This window comes from Bufo bufo, chromosome 1 (assembly GCF_905171765.1).
Source record: "Bufo bufo chromosome 1, aBufBuf1.1, whole genome shotgun sequence".
NCBI classification, from domain to species: Eukaryota; Metazoa; Chordata; class Amphibia; order Anura; family Bufonidae; genus Bufo; species Bufo bufo.
Window position 1 is genome coordinate 739,174,628 of NC_053389.1, and position 20,296 is coordinate 739,194,923.

A 20,296-nucleotide genomic window follows, 5' to 3' on the forward strand; every position below is an offset into this window, starting at 1 on the left:
TCTAATTTGCAAAATCAATAAAAAGAGATTTGACACAAAATATATGAAAATGTGCACCCATTATGGGACCCAGGGTCTGCCTGTGCCATTCTGTAAGGCTTGTGGAAAGCAGAACATACTGTCTACCAGGTGCGGAAGAAAGTGGCCCTGGAAGAAAAATGAAAGAGGTACCATGTTGTAGGTGGGCCCAAATTGACAGAAGTTCGAACGAACATATGTAGGTGAGGTCTACTCAAGTACGCAGGGCCAGCAAAACCATAGATGAGCGGTTTATTGTAATACACTTTGGTATATGGTTCTTCAGCAGAACCAAATTGCAAAATACAGCACAATATACTGCCCCAGCAGAACCAAATACCAAAGTGCAGCACAATATACTGTCCCAGAAGAACTTCTCCTGACCTCAATGACTGACCTCAGCAGGGACATGTCGCTTGGGGACACGTCACTGCTGAGGCCAATCATTGGAAGCAGTGGAGCATGTGACCCCATCCATGCAGGAAGTTAACATGCGGGGATCGGAAGTCCAGTGAAGACGGTCTGTGAGCCATGGTGTCACGGCTGTGTCTCGGTCTCTGTGTTGTTTTCCGTGACACATTTTCCATGCATGCTGGTTGCCTGGGGCAACGTGTAGTTTATGCAGCATGTGTGTACACTTCTCCTTTAAGGTTTGTTTCCTTTTCCTGTCTAGTTGTTCTGGGTTCTTACCTGCCGATCCAGTTGCTTTTCACTGTCTTCCCCTTTCCTTGCATCGAGGCCGGTGAGAGACTCCTGTTTATTTGTATCCTGGAGGAACAGGTCATCTCTAGTTCCTGACATTATTTCTAGGGATCATCAGGGCGTCTCAGGGTCCGAGGTTCCGGTGTATAAGCCGTCCTACCATCTAGGTCCGCTCATATGGATAGGAGTCAGGGCTAGGATGACGGTGGCATTAGGAGGTGCCCTGCTCCCTTTCCCTGGTGTCCAGGCCTAGTTCCCATTTGCATATGTCAAAAATTCACAGATGGGGATGGGAAAAAGACTGCTAGCTTCTGCTGACCTGCACACATGTCACAGGTCAGCATGTCTCACTACAATGATTCTGGTGACAGAAGCCCTTTTAAAAACAAAATCCTGGACAACCCCTTTAATTTAACATTATTTTATGAAGCAGATCAGAGTCTCCCATCTTATTCCACGTAAGAAATATATGGAAAAACATTATGTAATGGCGAAAGCCCCATAGAGCTGTGCTGTAACCATGCAACAAGGATAAACTGCGACTCAGAACTGGTTCATGTCACAAGAGGAACATTTAAATCTTCTGTAAATACATCCATACATTTTGTGACTAGTGATGTCATCGGTTACATCTGTAGTTATGTCATCCCTGCAGAATCAAGCTTATAATTGAATGTGGAATATACAACTGGAAGTGGAAATATAAAACGCCATATATTTACGAGGGTACTGAGGAATATTAGCAGAACTCCAGTATGAAAGCATTTTCCATATTCCTCTTCTTGTTATAACTCTATTATTTTTACATATAAATATAACATGATTGTGTTAGAAACTTTCAGAAAACTCAGTTTTACTCAGGAAACTTTTTATCTTGCACTCCCAATCACGCTCAGTCAGCACCAAGCACTACGAATAACTTAGGGTACGTCTTGGTTCCTCACATTATGATAATTGGGGTGCCTACATAAAGTGATATCATGGTCCTCTTCTCCTTCACCTCCCTCAAATACTCTTTCTGCAAGATCAGTGACTAGCAGCCCTACATCACACGCAACCCTCATATGAAAGACCCTCAAGGCCAAAGCAAATGTATATTTGTATAGGTTTTAGTGGGAAGTCAACCTGTACCTAGGCAAAATCTAAGTTTTTAGTTTTTGTTGGGAATTTTTCTCTCATGGTCAACCTTCTCTGGCCTCCCCTATTTAGTGCTATAGGGTGTCCAGTGATGCAGTCAAATGTGGGCCCTGGGGGCCTAAGGGTGCCCAAGGGCCTCTCTCTATCACATTAGAAGACAGTATTATAAATTACACATGAAAGCTGTGACCCTGATACAGATTTTATATTGGGCTTCGGCAATTTCATGTTGCACCTCTCAGGGGATGGACAGATGTGAACTGATGGCATATACTAATACAGGGATGGAGACCTATATTAAAAATGAATATGGGACCAACTCTGCTCTTCTACATTTCTTTTATCCTTTTTGGCAAAACCGAAAAGCAAAAAATAGATGATATATGCGGCATATGTGTGACATGATGCTTAGTAACATGAATCGGTCTATAATCCCTGTGGATTGACTTCAGCATGAGCTGGACAATAATGAACACGTCTCTCACAGACCAGCAGTCACATCAATTAGAGATCAGCTCTTTAGTATAATCCATGTACTTAAAAATGAGCCATCAGTCATTAGAAAACTCCTCGCAACAGACCAGTAGGAACGTCAGTATTAAGATAATGAAGGCATCTAAGAAGATTTTGGAGATATTATTTTTTTAGGTCAGGTTCTGTGATTTATGGGTTAACTGGCTGTACCTGCAGTCATCTTGGCCTCACTTTGTGGTTATATTGGAATTTGCTAAACAGCTTAAAAATTCCCTGAGTGAGGAGAGCTGACAAATAAGTAATCGTTTTATAAGCGGAGGGAGAAACCAGGACATTCCGCACAGATCCTACTTGTTTTCTCAAGATTGTGGGGTCAGTGTCACCTAGAATTTACTAAGAGCTGCTATCACTAAGGGCAAATGTGATAAATATCAGAACCTAGGTGGGAACAGGCCACTGAATTACTGCCTGATAGAACCCAAACGAAGGGCATAGCAAGGGGCATATGCCTACTGTAGGTTGTTTGGTGGCAGGGGAGGGGGCCAGGGTATTTAGATTCATGGCTATAGCAGCAATCTAAATCTTTGCCAAAGGTGAAGGAAAGCTTAGTTACCAATTCATGTACATACAAGAGATAAGGAGAATGAAACAGGATATGAACTAAACAAGATGACCACACAGGCGATAACAACATAAAATAACAGAAAGACAAACACATACAGTAACTATCCACCATGCATGGGTCTGATGGGACTTTTTAAAGTCTTAAAAAAGTCCCAAAGCTTCTCCAGTAGGGGGATAGTGTAGAAAACTGGTATGACATTTCTAGACAAAAGAGTTAGGTATAAAGATGCTCTAAATTTAACAACCAATGTGAGCTGTTTGTTAAGCCAATTCAGACTCAAGGAAAAATTGGGGTCAGTTATCAGAGGCCTGTCTTACACTGAGAATGTGCTTTATTTATGAGGAGGTGCAAGCATCATCATAAATTAGGCACATCCTCCACTAGTCAGTGTGCCTAGAATGAAATCTACTCCAGCCAGGAAATTGGCATAAATGATGTGCGGGGGCCGATGGCCCCACTCATAGACACGCCCCAACCCTCCCTCCACAACTCCCAAGTTTTGCGGATGGCTTACAAATGCTGTATGCACCAAAATGTAGGCGCATTGGCATTTAAAAAGTTGCAAAATGCAGGCATGCTAATTTTTAATGCCAGTGAATTACCTTCACTGACTTCAAATACAACCCTAATGATTCATTCGCCACAAGGAGCTAGAAAATTCCACAATAGCCTGAAAATAGAGCCCCTAAAAACTGACAGATCACTTTGGTATTGATGGTGGCCACTAGGCCATAACCATTTGTTGAGTGAGGCACAAAACACACAGGATAAATATGGTATAAAGCTTGTACGCCATTTTTTGGCACAAATTAAGGCAAAATGATGGCATATTTAGTGAATATACCCCTTGAGGAAGCAGACTGCGAAACGCGCGTCAGGGAGTGGATTGGTGGTCCTATTTCTGTTGCTGTGGGATTTATTATTGGTCAGTATGCTTTGTGCCTGATACTTAATTATCTTTGTTCGTTATATTTTGTATTGATCTTGGTATACTTATTCTTTGCACTTGCTGTAATTTTATTTCATCTCAAGTTGTTATCAAGGCTATATATACTGTACATTCTTTATATTATATGTATTCCCATTGGGCTCCTGGCAATTAGCAATCCTGACCAGCTCATGCACTTGCACGTTACATGGTTTCCCTACCCTTCCTTATGAATTTTAATGTTTTTAATTTAGTAGTGTTTTGCCAATCATGTTCATATTCTATTTGTGAATAAAATGATATACGGTATTTAATCATGAACAGTGTGTGATTATGCCATTTATTACTTGTTAAATCCATATATTTTTGTTGGTTTTCTATTTAGTGAATATGCTCCACTATGTTATCTTTTAAAGATGTCCATGCATTAGGGAAAATTTTGTAAAACTCGCCAATTTTGGCAGGGACAGCTGATGTTCTAATGTGTATGTGAGTTTTCTGACTGCACCTTGATGGCGAATGAAATAAACATATCTGGTCCTTTTTTTTCACACCGTAAAGAAGCCGCGGCCAGACCCTTCTTATTCTACTCTCCACACTGAAATAAACATGCGCACAAGGCATGTTTATAGTGAAGTCGGTATAGCATTCCTGCGAACACTCATTAACAATGAACTGGCAGAGCACAGGCCAGTCTAATACACCCTTAGGCCTCATGCACACGGCAGTTGTGTGCCCGTGGCCATATTGCGGCCCACATACGGTGGGTCCGCAATACACGGCGACCGGCCCATGTGTACTCCGCATCACGGATGCGGACCTATTCACTTGAATGGGTCCGCAATCACGGAGTTGTGGAACGGAAGCACAGATCGGAACCCCACAGAAGCACTACGGAGTGCTTCCGTGGTGTTTCTGTCCGTGCTTCCGAACCACAAAAAAATAGAACTTGTTCTATTTTTTTGTGATGCGGACTGATCACGGACCCATTCAAGTTGAATGGGTCTCGATCCGTCCCGGCCACCGCACGGACGTTGCCCGTGCATTGGGGACCGCAAATAGCAAGAGGCCTAAAGGCAAAGGTTATCTCCTCACTCTTCTTCTTTACAAGTGGTCTACATCTGCAGTTGAGTAGATAGTAAACAATGTCAGGTCATTGGATATTATTTATCAGAAACAATTGCAATGGTATTTACTTGTTTCTTTTATTTCTTCACAGTATGCTTTGCCATGGTGGTCTTGGCCTGTATACCAGGCAACCTACCAGGTGCATTGTCTTCCCTGACCTCTCACTCCGCACTTTATTCTTTCAATAGTGATTAAACCCTGAACTTTGTGACCACATGTTTACAGCTTCTTTGAACTTTATCACAGATGTATGCCTCTTTGAAGTCTTCCGCTCCACACAATAACCTGATTTATCAATATACTGGAATGGGCTTAACCCTTTCATAACTATGGTGGTATCTGTTTAGCTCACATATATTTCCTGCTTCTAATGGCAGTCTTGTTCATTTGTTCATTTGTTTTATTCTTTGTCATCTGTAGTCTGTGAAGGCCGTGAGTGGGTAGATGTGAAAATTCTCATTCATTTTTGGAATACAGTGCATTCGGAAAGCATTTAGACCCTTTCACTTTTTTCACATTTTGCCCTATACCCCATAATGATAAAGTGAAAACAGAATGTACAAAATTTTTGATAATTTATTAAAAAGGAAAGACTTAAATATTGCAATAACATAAGTATTCAGACCCTTTACTAAGTACTTTGTTGAAGCACATTTGGCAGCAATTACAACCTCCAGTGATCCTGGATATGATGCCACAAAGTTTGCACACCTGGACCATTCTTCTCCCCAGATCCTCTCAAGCTCTGTGGTTTGATGGGGACCGTCAATGGACAGGCTTTTTTCAGGTCTCTCCAGAGATGTTTGATTGGGCTCAAGTCAGGGCTCTGGAGGGCCACTCAAGAACATTCACAGAATGCCACTCCTGTGTTGTCTTGGCTGTGTGCTTAGGGTCACGCTAAAAGGTAAATCTTCGGCACCATCTGAGGTCCAGAGCACACTGAATCAGGTTTTCATTAAGAATATCTCTGTACTTTTCTCCATTCAGCTTTCCCTCAACTTGAACAGTCTCCCTCTATCAGCCGCTGAAAAACACCCCCGCAGCATGATGCTGCCACCACCATGCTTCACTGTAAGGGTGTTATAGGGCAGCCTGCTTACAATTGAGGCCAAAAAGTTTAATCTTGATTTCATCACACCAAAGAATCTTGTTTCTCACAGTCTGAGACTCCATTATTGCAAACTTTCATGGGTCTTTTACTGAGAAAAAGCTTCTTTTAACCACTCTGCTATTTGCTCAGATTGGTGGAATGCTGCAGTGATGTTTGAACTTCTGAAAGTTTTGCCCCATCTGCACACAGGACCTTTGGAGCTGATCCAGAGTGACCACTGGGTTTTTGGTCACCTCAATTATCAAGGCCCTTCTCTAATTACTTAGTTTGGTGGGGTGGCCAGCTCTAGGAAGAGTCCTGGTTGCTCCAAACATCTTCTATTTAAGATCTATGGAGGCCACTGTGCTCTTGGGACCTTTCAGTGGAGCAGAATTTTTTTGTACCCTTCTTCAGATCTGTGCATCCAAACAAACATGTATCTGAGCTCTACAGGCAGTTCTTTCCTCCTCATGGTTTGTTCTTTCCAAATCATGTCCAATCAACTAAATTTACCACAGGTGGATGCCAATTAAAGTGTAGAAACATCTCAAAGATGATCAAGCAAAATGGGAGGCCCCCAGAGCTAATTTTTGAATATCATAGCAAAGGGTGACTAGTACTAATTATGTCCAGGCAAAAATTTTCATTTCTAATTAATTTATAAACATTTCTAAAGTTCTGTTTTCACTTTCTCATTATGTATTGAGTGCAGATTGATTGGGGAAAACTTCAACAAACATAACAAAATGAGAAAAAGTGAAAGGGTCCTTTCGAATGCACTGTATATAAGGTAATTAAATAAATTAAATGGTATAATAACTAAACTAGCAAAACAGCAGTATCAGGACATTAAGTATTTTTAAAGCAGTATTCCCATCTGCGACATTTAGGGCATATGACTAGGATGTGCTATAAATGTCAGATATGTGGGGGCACTCCTATGGTACCTGTTCCTAACTCCATAATGGATTCCTGAAGGAAATAAAGAGCACACCACACACATGTGCCTTGCTCTCCATTTACTGCAATGGGACTTCCATACAAAGCCAAGTGCACTTGCTCGACTAGTTTTTGAAGTCTCATATTGGTGAACAGAGAGGAAGCCTTTCATGTGTGGTGTGCTCTTCGTTCATTTCAAGGCATTGTTCTGGAGATAGGAGAAGGCACTAGAGGTGGAATCCAAAAATGTCCCAGATGGGAAAACCCCTTAAACTATTTTTTTAACTGTGTTTTTTTTCTAAGGTTAGTGGTATTAAGCCATAGCAGATTAATTTGCTTGATCAAATTTGACTGCACTGTCCCACTAGAGTACCAGAAGTTCTTCCAGTGAGTCCATATTGTGATATAATGATAGGCTCAAAGGTCCAAGAGAGGACAACCCCACTTGGAGCTGACTTTAGAGCCAATTACTTGCCACTAAAGTCTATTTCTATTCAAAACTAACCTATTAGACCTTATAGGGGCATTGAGATTAATTTCCTCAGGTGGGCCTATGGAATCCCAATCTAACACTGATATCAGTAGATCTAATGATCGGTGACTCTAGGAACCGTTATGTGGGCCAAACGACGCCCAACTATTGGGAACCAACTATTCATTTGCAATACTTGTCTGATTGTGAACGCAGGTGAGAGCTTTCATTTACATGGAACAATCAGCTACTCTGTATGGGGACAAACAACTGCTGCTGTAATTGCTTGTCCCCATACAGTTTCATTGTGGACAGCATTTGAGATTTTGCAGCAAGTTGGAAAATTACTGACCTGGTGAAAATGTTCCTCACCCCACAACTCCCCATTAGAATGAATGGATGAAGAGCAAGGCTTGAAATAAAGTCCTACTTGTTTATCAACCAACCTCTAACTTCCAGGGCTGCCCTTTTAACTCTACAGCATAGGATGCCCCAAATCTTGAAAAAAGTCTGTTTATTTTACTGGCAGCAGACATATTTGCAGACAAATCTTCCAAAAGACACAGCCTACTTTTCAGCATCACGCTGAGCAAACAAGCCATGCTGTTAATGAAACGCTCTTTGAACCCTCTGGAAAATAATTCAACTACAAACAAGAATACACTCCTCCCTTGTATCACCTCCATGCATGAGCTGACAAGAAGGCTGGAAATTTTGCATTTATAACCATCCCCCTTCCCCCCTGGGATGCTGCATGAAGAATGCAGAGACTAATCCAGTTTTTATTTTAATTTCTCTTATTTCTGCATATTTATTAAGAGGAGGGTAAATGTGAAAACCCTTTTTTCTTAGACAGGCGCCGTATAATCGGAAACACGGGACGGTTGGGAGTTTCAGGTTTCAATTCCTCACTTGTGAGCGGAGTTTTATGAATGAAGTCAGTGATAGCAGAGTGTGTATGTGTGGAGGCACGTCACCTGAGATTATGCTGCCCTGAAAACTCATAGGAAGCATTAGGCCACAAAAATCCTAATGGCAAAAGACCTAATCCATTAAAGGGGTTTTCCAAGATTCTGATATTGATGGCCTAACCTCAGGATAAGTCATCAATATCAGATCGGCGGTGGTCCAACTCCAGACACCCCTTCGAATCAGCTGTTTGAAGAGACTGCAGCGGCCCATTGAGCACCGCGGCTTTTTCCAAGATCAGTGACATCACGTTCATTGGTTACATGGCCTAGGCGCAGCTCAGTCTCAATCATGTGAATAGGGCTAAGCTGCAATACCAAGCATGGCTGCTATCCAATGGACGGCACTGTGCTTCATAAGCTTAGAGGAGGCTGCGGCACTACCTGCCTTCTCAAATCGTTGATATGCAGGGGTTATGGATGTCGGATCTTGTCAATCTCATATTAATGACCTAGGAAAAAACCCTTTAAACTAGTGCAACATTATCTGTGCCAGACAAATTATAATGATGGCCACCTTAGATAGTCTGGAAAAGGTTAAATACACCACTGTTCTCCACTGAGGTTTGTGGCAGTGGTTTTATCTCTTTTATAGCAAAAATAATTGGGCATGGAGCATTATCTCTGTCAGAAACGCCTCTAGAACCCATTATAGTGGTAAGACAATGAGTTATGTTAGACACTGGATCTGGAGCCTGGATCTGGAGTTTCCCTTCAATGTCCTTCAAATCCATCAGTGGTCTACAGGTCATCCATTTACAGCAGCCTATAATTTGTGAACGGGGTGCAAATTGCAACATGTCATAAACCACCCAGTATTTTTCTCCAAAAATAAGCAGATGGCAAGGGGAACGTACATTTTATAGCTCCTTTTGCTGTAATATTGAAGTGCTCTAGTTTGATGAAGGGAGCAATAATAGCAATATATAAGAACAACCCTATTAGCTCATATTGACATTATATAGAGTGTTTCCTAGCTTGGGACTCATCTAAAAAAATGCATCTCACTCTGGAGATCTTGGCCAAATTATGTATTTTCCCATTAGTTTCCATAGTTTTTCATTCTTTTCAATAGATGTCTAGAAATACAGCTAGGCATTGATAGTAAGGGACACAGATTATGAGACCACTTAATGTGGATGTTCAAGGAAAAAACACTTGCTTAGGGGATAAGTAGAGCACACCGATATTCATTCTGCTCAGGGCCACCCATTAGATTCTATATTAACAATATACTGTATGATTAGCAGTAATCTATGACAATATCTATCCACATGCTCCAGCAGGTCTTATCTAGATTGTTGATACCAACTATGTTATAGGTTCAGTACATACTAATAATTGAATTTTAAATTCTTTGAACTGGATTCTTTGTGCAGTTCTATGGAATATTTATCATATCTGAGCAATACATTCACTTTGATCCTAGATGGGACAGAATGTTTGCTTTGATCCAGGACAATTATGTCCCAATTTTCTACTTGTGACCACATCAAATAGGTTTAGGGTCATTAATCATGTCATTCAAAGGACTTTACACAAAACCTCTGAGTTCCGAGGTTTTCTTTTGGGAGTAAAAAAAAAAAATCAAGGTGACTTCATGTCAATTCATAAAACATCATAGTAGTTACAACGCCTGGTTTCATTATCATTATCATAGGATATGACTTCCATTCATTCTTTGCATATGGACATGCTCTATGTGGGTGATTTGTAATGACTCTCCATACTGAAAAATATGAAGTCTTTCTATAACATTACTCATATCATGCAGTTGCAGGCTGTCTTTTCAGACCAGTGAGTGAAGCTTTAACATCATAATCTACATCAATGTTGGGCCAATCTGGCGTTTTTTTGCAGATTTGGCCTATCTTCTAATGTGTATGGAGCCTACAGGCTCTCCCGATGGCTGATGTCAGGGGATGTTGGATTTTAACTGCCCAATTATTTTGTTTTTGATAGGAGGATTGAAAGAGATAGCTGTTAGCATCAGTTATTTCTCCTGAACCCCCCTTTCCCATAAGTATGACCCCATACATATTAGATCCTTAGCCAATCGCACCAAAATCGGGAGGTCTGGTTGAGTTCTGTATAATGGGTATGCTAACCTAAAGGCTGGTTGTTTTACTGAGTTATATATGTCACCAGCATAGTAATGTATACCGCAGTGATGAGCACCCCACCATAGTCTGACCAGCAATGTTCTTTGAAAACCTGATTTTTGGTTACTCCTAGTCATAGTGTCAGAGTGCAGGCTGGGTGATAGGTATAAGGGCGATTATCAGCATTGCATTCATAATCACCTATCTGTAACATACCAAACTGTTGTATGAAGAGCAGTGGAAATTCCCACAGCCTCCTATAAAGCAACGGCCCGTCCCAGTCACTTGGAAATCCTCAGACATAATTTCCTTTGAAAACTAACTGCACTTCATTCCCCCAATCAGTTTAGCTGGAGGATTATCAGGGATAAGAATGATTGCAGGAAGAAGAAAAGTGACCTGACAAATTACAGGGAAAACTATAATTAGAATAAAAAGCCGATTCATTCATTAAAAATGCTTCTGCTACCCACTTTTTATCTTGGCAATGAGAAAACATAGCAGTATAGGCTAAATGTATCTATCTGGGTTTGCATTGTGTGAAGGTAAAATGTATACCATGCAGGCAGCCATTGCGTAAAGCTACAGGCAAAAAATGAATGGTATTTCCCCTTTGCATCATAATGTCACTCAATGGACGGGTTATGGTATTTGATATAGATATACACTCACCTAAAGAATTATTAGGAACATCATACTAATACGGTGTTGGACCCCCTTTTGCCTTCAGAACTGCCTTAATTCTACGTGGCATTGATTCAACAAGGTGCTGATAGCATTCTTTAGAAATGTTGGCCCATATTGATAGGATAGCATCTTGCAGTTGATGGAGATTTGAGGGATGCACATCCAGGGCACGAAGCTCCCGTTCCACCACATCCCAAAGATGCTCTATTGGGTTGAGATCTGGTGACTGTGGGGGCCATTTTAGTACAGTGAACTCATTGTCATGTTCAAGAAACCAATTTGAAATGATTCGAGCTTTGTGACATGGTGCATTATCCTGCTGCAAGTAGCCATCAGAGGATGGATACTTGTTCTCATTCTGTTTACGCCAAATTCGGACTCTACCATTTGAATGTCTCAACAGAAATCGAGACTCATCAGACCAGGCAACATTTTTTCAGTCTTCAACAGTCCAATTTTGGTGAGCTCGTGCAAATTGTAGCCTCTTTTTCCTATTTGTAGTGGAGATGAGTGGTACCCGGTGGGGTCTTCTGCTGTTGTAGCCCATCCGCCTCAAGGTTGTGCGTGTTGTGGCTTCACAAAAGCTTTGCTGCATACCTCGGTTGTAACGGTTATTTCAGTCAACGTTGCTCTTCTATCAGCTTGAATCAGTCGGCCCATTCTCCTCTGACCTCTAGCATCCACAAGGCATTTTCACCCACAGGACTGCCGCATACTGGATGTTTTTCCCTTTTCACACCATTCTTTGTAAACCCTAGAAATGGTTGTGCGTGAAAATCCCAGTAACTGAGCAGATTGTGAAATACTCAGACCGGCCCGTCTGGCACCAACAACCATGCCAAGCTCAAAATTGCTTAAATCACCTTTCTTTCCCATTCTGACATTCAGTTTGGAGTTCAGGAGATTGTCTTGACCAGGACCACACCCCTAAATGCATTGAAGCAACTGCCATGTGATTGGTTGACTAGATAATTGCATTAATGAGAAATAGAACAGGTGTTCCTAATAATTCTTTAGGTGAGTGTATATACACACACACACACAGTCAGGTCACATTATTCTGACCACCAGCTAATATCCAGAGTAGCCGATGTATGCAGCACGGACAGCAGCTAGACGGGCTGGGAGTGACTCAGTAAGGTCCTGTTAGGTTGTCACAGTTATCTGGAGCCATGCTGACTGCAGGGCAACCCACAGCTGCTGGAGGGTGCATGGGGGAGGATCCATAGAGCGAAGTGATCCTACAGATGTTCCATTGGGTTCCAGTCTGAGTCTTGGTCATGCTCTTTTAACCAATGTCGGACATTTCTAGCGCTGTGACATGTCGCATTGTCTTGCTGCAAGATCCTATCCGCCTGAGAAAAGATAGTCAGCATGTATGGGTGTACATGATCTGCAAGGATAGATTCATACCCAAAACGGTTGAGAGTGGGGCCAGAGAATGCTTAGATGCCAGTGGGCCAATAATTCATGAATTCTCCACTGACCAGCTCACAGAAAGACCTAATTTTCACATTACACACAAATCCATACACTCTTATTTTTACAAGTTGGATCACGATCCCGCTGCTAATTCATTGTGGTGAAAAATTGGAACAGCAATTGGATGTTGTACTCCGGTTAAGATTTCATGCACTTGGCTATATTACTGCTCTATTCAACAGCTGAGTTGTACGTAGGTGTGACATGGAATCCATAGATTTCTATTGAGCCCTTTTGTACATCCGATTTCATGGCAGGGAGAATAGCTCCATAATTGCACTGTATTAAAGCTCCATGGGACAACACAGAGTGACTCTTTGTGCCATCATGCAAAATGTTTCCTTTTCACGGTTCCTAGAAGTTATCCTGTATACAGAAAAGAAGCCGAAATCCAAAATAGGTCATGTTCCTTCAACAGCCTCACTATTTTATACTGTAAAAAGTTGCCCCATTTAGAAGACAGGATAAACTTGTTCCATACAGCAGGAACATAGTACAGTGTGTGCTCCAAGACAAAAAGGTCCAAATACAGAAGAACAAAAAGTCCTCTTAAAACGAGGAGTCGAGTCTGGATATGGGTTGCAGATCTGGCTGGTTAAACACACACGTAGACAAGCTCACATGAGAGTGTGCCTTTTTAAGTGAGCTGTCATTATTTGCTCTGTGAATTCATAGGTAAAAATCTGCAGAGCTTCCACCTTTAACTCGTTCTAACAAACTTCTCAACATTTACTTCCTACAAAACAAGTTTTCATTCCAAGTAAGTGTTGTTGGTCCTACATGCCTTGGATTTTGAGCTATACTGCCCTACTGCTCTTGAATTATATGAAATAGACTGCTAGAACAGATTGCAGTATATGCATCAGTGAGAAATGCAACTTAAAGAGAATGTTCATATTTGAAGAAAATGATAGATTTCATATAAACAGTAAATGCATCTAAAGGTGAATAATGTTCTGATTATATTGCGTTCTTCGTCTCGCTCACTCTGAGATACAAAGCGTATTATAGCCCAGAGCTGCATTCATATAAAATACTGGACATGTTTTGTTTAGTGATGAGCGGCAGGGGCAATATTCGAATTCGCGACTTACAATATTTTGTAGAATATTCGCCTTATTCGAGACTATATTCTTGATTGTGAAAATCGGCAATGTATTATTCACGTAATGCGCGCGAAATTCCGGCGTGGGTCACTTATGCCACATTTTTCAAGCTGGTATAAGTTTCCTGAGACTGGAGAAAATGGTTGACACGGCGAACATTAGAATAGCTTTATATGCAGATAGAGTGCTCCAATATATTTGCGCGAATTTTCGGAAATTAATGATGGGCACAAGCTAGAAGAAGGGAGGGATGATCACCGGATGTGTACAGTGTTAAAAAACAAACAAAAAAACAAACAAATATTTGTGCGAATTCTCAAAGTGCCTATATTCGCGATAAAAATTTGTTTTTCGAATATTCGCGTTAAAAACTAGTTTTGTTGACAGGCACATTGTTAACTGCTTAGCTAAACTCTTATAATGCAGATTAATCTAAAGTGCCTGGTGTAAAGATGACACTTCCCAGAATATGAATAAGAGATTTAAGCTCTGAGGCTTACAAAATCATGAATTCTGATCTGGATTGTAATGAGAAATGCAATGTACTTAGAAGGTACGGTAATACAACTAATTTACATAAATTCCTAGACATTTTGGACAATTATATGTTTCCAACTTTGTGGGAACAGTTTGCGGAAGGGTCTTTTCTGTTCCAGCATGGCTGTGCCCCAGTGCACAAACCAAGGTCCATAAAGGCATGGTTGGGTGAAGAAGCACTTAACGGGATGGCACAGAGCCCTGACCTCAACCCCATCCAGCACCTCTGGTATAAACTTGATTGAAAGCCAGATCCTGTTGTCTAAGATTAATGATCTCACAAATGCTCTCCTAGACAGACACATTTCTTCCATACAGGATGAGGGAGGTTCTTCTAGGATTTTGCTCTTTGCTTGTGGGATGACCATAGCCAGATGCATGATATTGACTTTTGACCTCTTCTGTTTGCAGATTTTCAACATGAACATGAAATCCACACTGGAAAGAAGTGATTTTTTTTGCTCTTTTCAGCTAAGGCATGAATGTTCATTGACAAAAATGTGGAAGTTAGAAAATAAATCTAACATAAAACATTTAGTATGTATGTTTGTTTTGTATGTATGTATGACGTGAATGTGGACTGCCATACCTCCATTATGAATATACTGTACGTAGACTTAGTATATGTGCCTCATACTGTGCATTCTTGAGAAAATGAATGGAGATCTCAATGTTCTAGATAAATAAGATAAAATTCCAATGTCTACATGTCGATCTTCTTTACATAGACAAATTATAATAACGACAAATGTTACTACATCAGTTGTGGCAAGGCCTCTGCAACTGGGCTGGTATCTATTGTATATTCATTGTGCTGCGGGGTCCCTACCAGGGGCATGTTCACTGTCTTTTGAAGTTACAAGTCACAGATGACTGTTGAGGTAAGAGGATGAATGTCATCAGTGTGTCATCATTGGAGCAAAACATTCTGCCCTTAACATGGTACTAAGAAAAAGGATTAGGGCGGTAGACTGAAGGAAAACCTAGCTACAAATCTGAAGAACGTCAATGTCATAAGATAACTACAAAAAAAGTGTCCCTCAAAAAAATAATAAGACAAAAAAGTGTAGGAGCTTCAGACAGAGGCCTGTCAGATCACGGCTCTCATATAAGCGCAGATCAGAATGTGTAAGAATTGATCGTATCGATTGGGCAAATGCTCAACTTTTTGCTTTAGCTTTTACACCAATGTCACATTTGTTTTTTTATGTGTAACTTACGGTAACTATTGTGATATTTATAAAATTATATAATGACACATCGATATTACAAGTCTCCTATTTTTTCATAAAGGCTAATTTCACACATGCAATTCATCAAAGAAATTCTCAGTATCTGGCATATATAGTGGCATGTGTCCCTTTGAGTATAATGGGATGGGGTGGGGATCCAGCTGCTAAAATGGTTAAACACAGCAGTATTTGTCCGGCCGAATCCTGGTATGATCTCTGTTGCATCCAATTATAGTCATTGGGCCTGGTGGGCATGCGGCATTATCTGGCTATGCCGGATCCGGAGAACTCTTGCAGACTGATTACTGCTGGAACAACCTGCCAGATTTCTTTTGATGCATGTGCGAAAGTAGCCTTAATCCATATAACTTTGATGGCCACACATAGAAATAAGGGTGCCAGGTTTTGCCACCCAGCACTGAAGAGATTTGTGGTTGTTCTTCCTGTCTATGCCTTCTTCTTAAATAGCCCATATTACTTAATTATGGCTGGACATAGAAATAAGGGTGACAGGTTTTGTCACCCAGGACTGAAAAGCTTTATGGTTGTTCTTCCTGTCAATGCCTTTTTCTAAATTAGCCCATAATACTTAATGATGGCTGTAAATAGAAATAAGGGTGCCAGGTTTTGTCGCCCAGGCCTGAAGAGCTTTGTGGTTGTTTCCTCCGTCTATGCTTTCCGTGAGCCTTGGGACAATTTCCCACCTTCTTTCTTGTTAACAATGCAATTCCAGTGCACAGATTTCCACCACCTAGTATCAAAGAGTAGAGAGGGCCAAGACTAGATGGGCCAAATGGTTCTTATCTGCCGACACATTCTATGTTTCTATGTTTCTATGTAAAGAGGCTGGACAAGGGCTGAGCCCCTGCTCTCCAAGGGCACCACATGGTCTGCCTCTGTGATATGTATGGGCTCCATGTACAATCATAGAAAGGAGATGTGAACAAGATGTACATTTAAATGGTTACTTACCACTAACTGTAACTGCAGCCGTCGTGTTTTCTGATGCATGGCAGCCAGCTAAAAGAATTCCTATAAAACAGAACAAGACTCTATATTAGTGGGAGCACGATGGGAGCACAAACCATTTAATACTTAACTAACAGCATTAGTCAATGTATCCCAATTTTTTTGGACGAAAGCCAATTTTTTTCCAGTTAAATAACTGTGAAAGAACAATGTCACCATAATAATGGCGCATAGAACCTCAAGGCTCAAAAGTATCCCAAAGAGTGAATTATTATAGTTTGAATATATAGGTATGAATAAACTTTTCAGTATATTAACACAGTGAAAACTTCCGATTTAATGAAATCTGTAGGCTGCCACCTGTCTGGTGTGTTCACCATCGTGCCAATGACAACAGCATGCCGTGTTGGAAGGGCATTACTGTCATTTTATACAAGTGTAACACATATGTATTAATATCTTTAGACAAAAACCCTTATTAATAAGAATTACTGCTGCACTGGGGTTATGGAGTTGAATTTGACCAACCTCCGATTTTCTCCTATTTTCCATAAACAAATTGTCCGTAAAATGTGAATCCATGCTTGAGATAGGGAAGTCATGCGTATGAGCACAACTGGGGCATTCTGTGAACAGGGATGAACAAAAAATAGAAACAGAGCCTCCAGTCTTTGCCACTCAATGCGGCATCTACCAAAAGGTAAAGTTGATTTCACCCTATTTCTGCTCACTTAGGTTCCTGTTGCCTGTAATGGGCAAAATAGGGACCTGATAGAGACCCATTATATGTCAACTGAATCCATTATCCAGTTCAATTACGAGACATATCCATCATACTGTATGTGTCAAAGATCCTGTATACCACTACCTATGATGCCAGTATAAACAAAGCCTTTGGAGTGCACATCTTGTCCAACCTTGAAGGTCATATGTGGTTGTTGAAATTAAGAAAGGCAAGGATTTCACATAGGCAATGATTAGGAAAGAACTTGATCACTGCCTAGTGTAAAGTTACCATCTTACCTGGACCTTATTCTGAATTTAGGCCACTTAGTTGTCCAAACTCAAAGCAATACCGGATGCTTACTTTAAGATAGCGGATTTTGAGATGTGATGCCGGTGGTCCATGCTCAGAGTGTGATAGTGCTGGAGTACTCAGGATCCATGCTGTGCTCTCATGCAGATGGTCCCTGCCAGTTCCTGCTGCTCACTGTCCTAAGACACATATTTTCTCCTGTTCTTAAAGGGCCAGCATGCACAAGTTAGTTTGTTCCGATCATATGCAGAATTCCCTGATGTATATAGAGTACCTTACCATATGAGAAAGTGCCTGGACTATAGGTTCCTTTCTTGTCTAGTCCTGCAAAGGTGCACTACAGTATTGTTCAGACCTAAAGTGTCCAACCTCTGCCTGTTTATTTAATTGACCCTGTACTGCCAGTCCTGACCCCTGCCTGATCTCCATATTGACCATGTGCTCCTACCTTGACCTATTACCTAACTGCCATACTACAGGAACTGCGCCTGTCCTGACCTTGACTTCTCCACTGACCACGTTCTTGTGTGTCCCCTTGGTGCCACATTCTGGTGTCTCTTGACCTGCCTGGGTCAGCAGACTGTGAACAGAGATTACAACTAGAGGTAATGACTTGGTCACCCCTACAGCAAAATCCAGAGCCCATTACAGGGATAAAAAGGTGAATACCAGGGATCTACCTTGACAACGCCGACAGTTGTAGCCCCAAGTTAAATCCATTCAGTAAGTACAGTAGGTCTACACCTGCCCCATTAGATGGGGCAGTTCAGTTTTGGCAATAAATTCTAGAGTCCCTGACGTGTCCAAATCTTGGGTATCAGGGTTATAGAAATAATGTGAACTATGTGATGTCACCAATCCACTACAGATAATAAGGTAAACAGTCAGTTCCTGGGGGTTATTAGTCATTGTTAAAATATTATTTACATTGGTATCACATGCAGACAGCACGCAGACAGAGGCATGGACTCCACATACTGGAGTTCCATATGGTAACTGTTTGGATCCCCCTACTAACCAGACCTTCATTCTCTCTCTAGAATCTTATACCGTAAAACACGTCATGTTTGTTTTCCTGTTGATGCCAAGATATACCGTAATCATCATGATGTGTTATTGTTTCACAGTTTAGCCCTTCACCATGTCATCCAAAATTAAGAAACGCTCCAGTTAGTCATTAAACTCTTACAAAAGGCAGAATTCACTTATTTATGAACAGACATAATTGCTAAGACTTCACATGTGTTAGAATGATGGCCACTATTTAAAGACTTAATAAAAGACTACAGTGCAGCACCAAAAAGCGGGACCTAACCCACTGGGGCACCCCAGCTCCTTGGCTTTCCAGTGATGGCTCGCTGCTCTGTGCACTGAAATACACACAGATTCGGCTTATTTCGTGTGCGGATTGCGGCGCAACTGACTGTCAGTTGCGCCGCAATCTGCAACTTTTCTAAGCTAATGCCAGGTCTAAAAAAGTCGACGGGGAAGAAGACGACAGGCCAACAGCCCTGTCTTAGGCCAAAAAAATGGTCTAAATGTAAGACAGTTCGGAAGATGGCTTACATTTAGACTGGCGCTGGATGCGCCAAAGTTATGGAGAGGCCTGCACCTATTCGTAACTAATGATAATAATATTTATTTATATAGTGCCACCATATTCCGCAACGCTTTACAATTTCATAGGGTTCATTTACAAAACAAAACTTTGGCAGATCCACAACCAGATATAGGAGTTATTAATTCTTAATAAATGGCCCCCAAGGTTTTTTTTCCTTGGCAATGCTGCGACTGATTTTCACAAGACAGGGATCATTTAAATCAGCAGGATCAACCATGCAAGGTAGTATGCATATAATGCATTCGGAAAGTCTTCAGACCCATTTACTTTTTTCAAATTTTGTTACATTGCGGCCTTGTGCTAAAATCAAAAATTCAAGTTTTCCCCATCACATCCCAAAACAGAAATTTAGAAATGTTTGCAGATATATTAAAAAGGAATAACTACAATTCTGGAGAAGGATACAAAAAATTCTGCTGCACAGTGGCCTCCACGATTCTTAAGTGGAAGAAGGTTGGAACAACCAGGACTCTTTTCTAGAGCTGGCCGCACCACCAAACAAAGTCGTTGGGGAAAAGGACCTTGGTAAGAGAGGTGACCACGAACCCAATGGTGACTCTAGCTGAGCTCCAAAGTTTCTGTGTGCAGATGTGGGAGATTTCCAGAAGATCAAACATCACTGCAACATTCTCATTATGCAAGAGTGGACAAAAAAAAGCTTTTCCTCTGTAAAAGACATGTTAAAGTTTGCAAAAAAGCACCTAAAGGACTTGCAGAGTGTGAGAAACCAAGATTTTTGGGCTCAATTCAAAGCATCATGTTTGAAGGAAACCAGGCACTGCCAAATACCATCCCTAAAGTGAAGCATGGTGGTGGCAGCATCATTTCATTTCAACAGTTGGGACAGGGAGACTGGTCCAGTTTGAGGGAGAGCTGAATGAAGCAAAATACAGATATATTCTTAATGAAGACCTGATCCAGACTGCTCTGGACCTCAGAATTTTTCGGCAGAGGATTGCTAGTGAGCATTTGTATGAACGCTTGTTAGTAGAGATGAGCGAACTTCTGTTTTAAGTTCGGCGTCTAAAGTTCGGCTTCCGGTT

At 41.2% G+C, this 20,296-nt stretch overlaps 1 protein-coding gene across 1 annotated transcript in view; it reads right to left on the bottom strand.

Annotated features, from left to right (window-relative positions):
• TGFA (transforming growth factor alpha) overlaps positions 1–20,296 on the bottom strand; it is a 72,749-nt gene that overhangs the window by 23,113 nt on the left and 29,340 nt on the right. Inside the window, exon 2 of the mRNA XM_040414431.1 lies at positions 16,600–16,659. Within this exon, the coding sequence (XP_040270365.1) occupies positions 16,600–16,659 (60 nt within the window). The remainder of the gene's footprint in view (positions 1–16,599; positions 16,660–20,296) is intronic.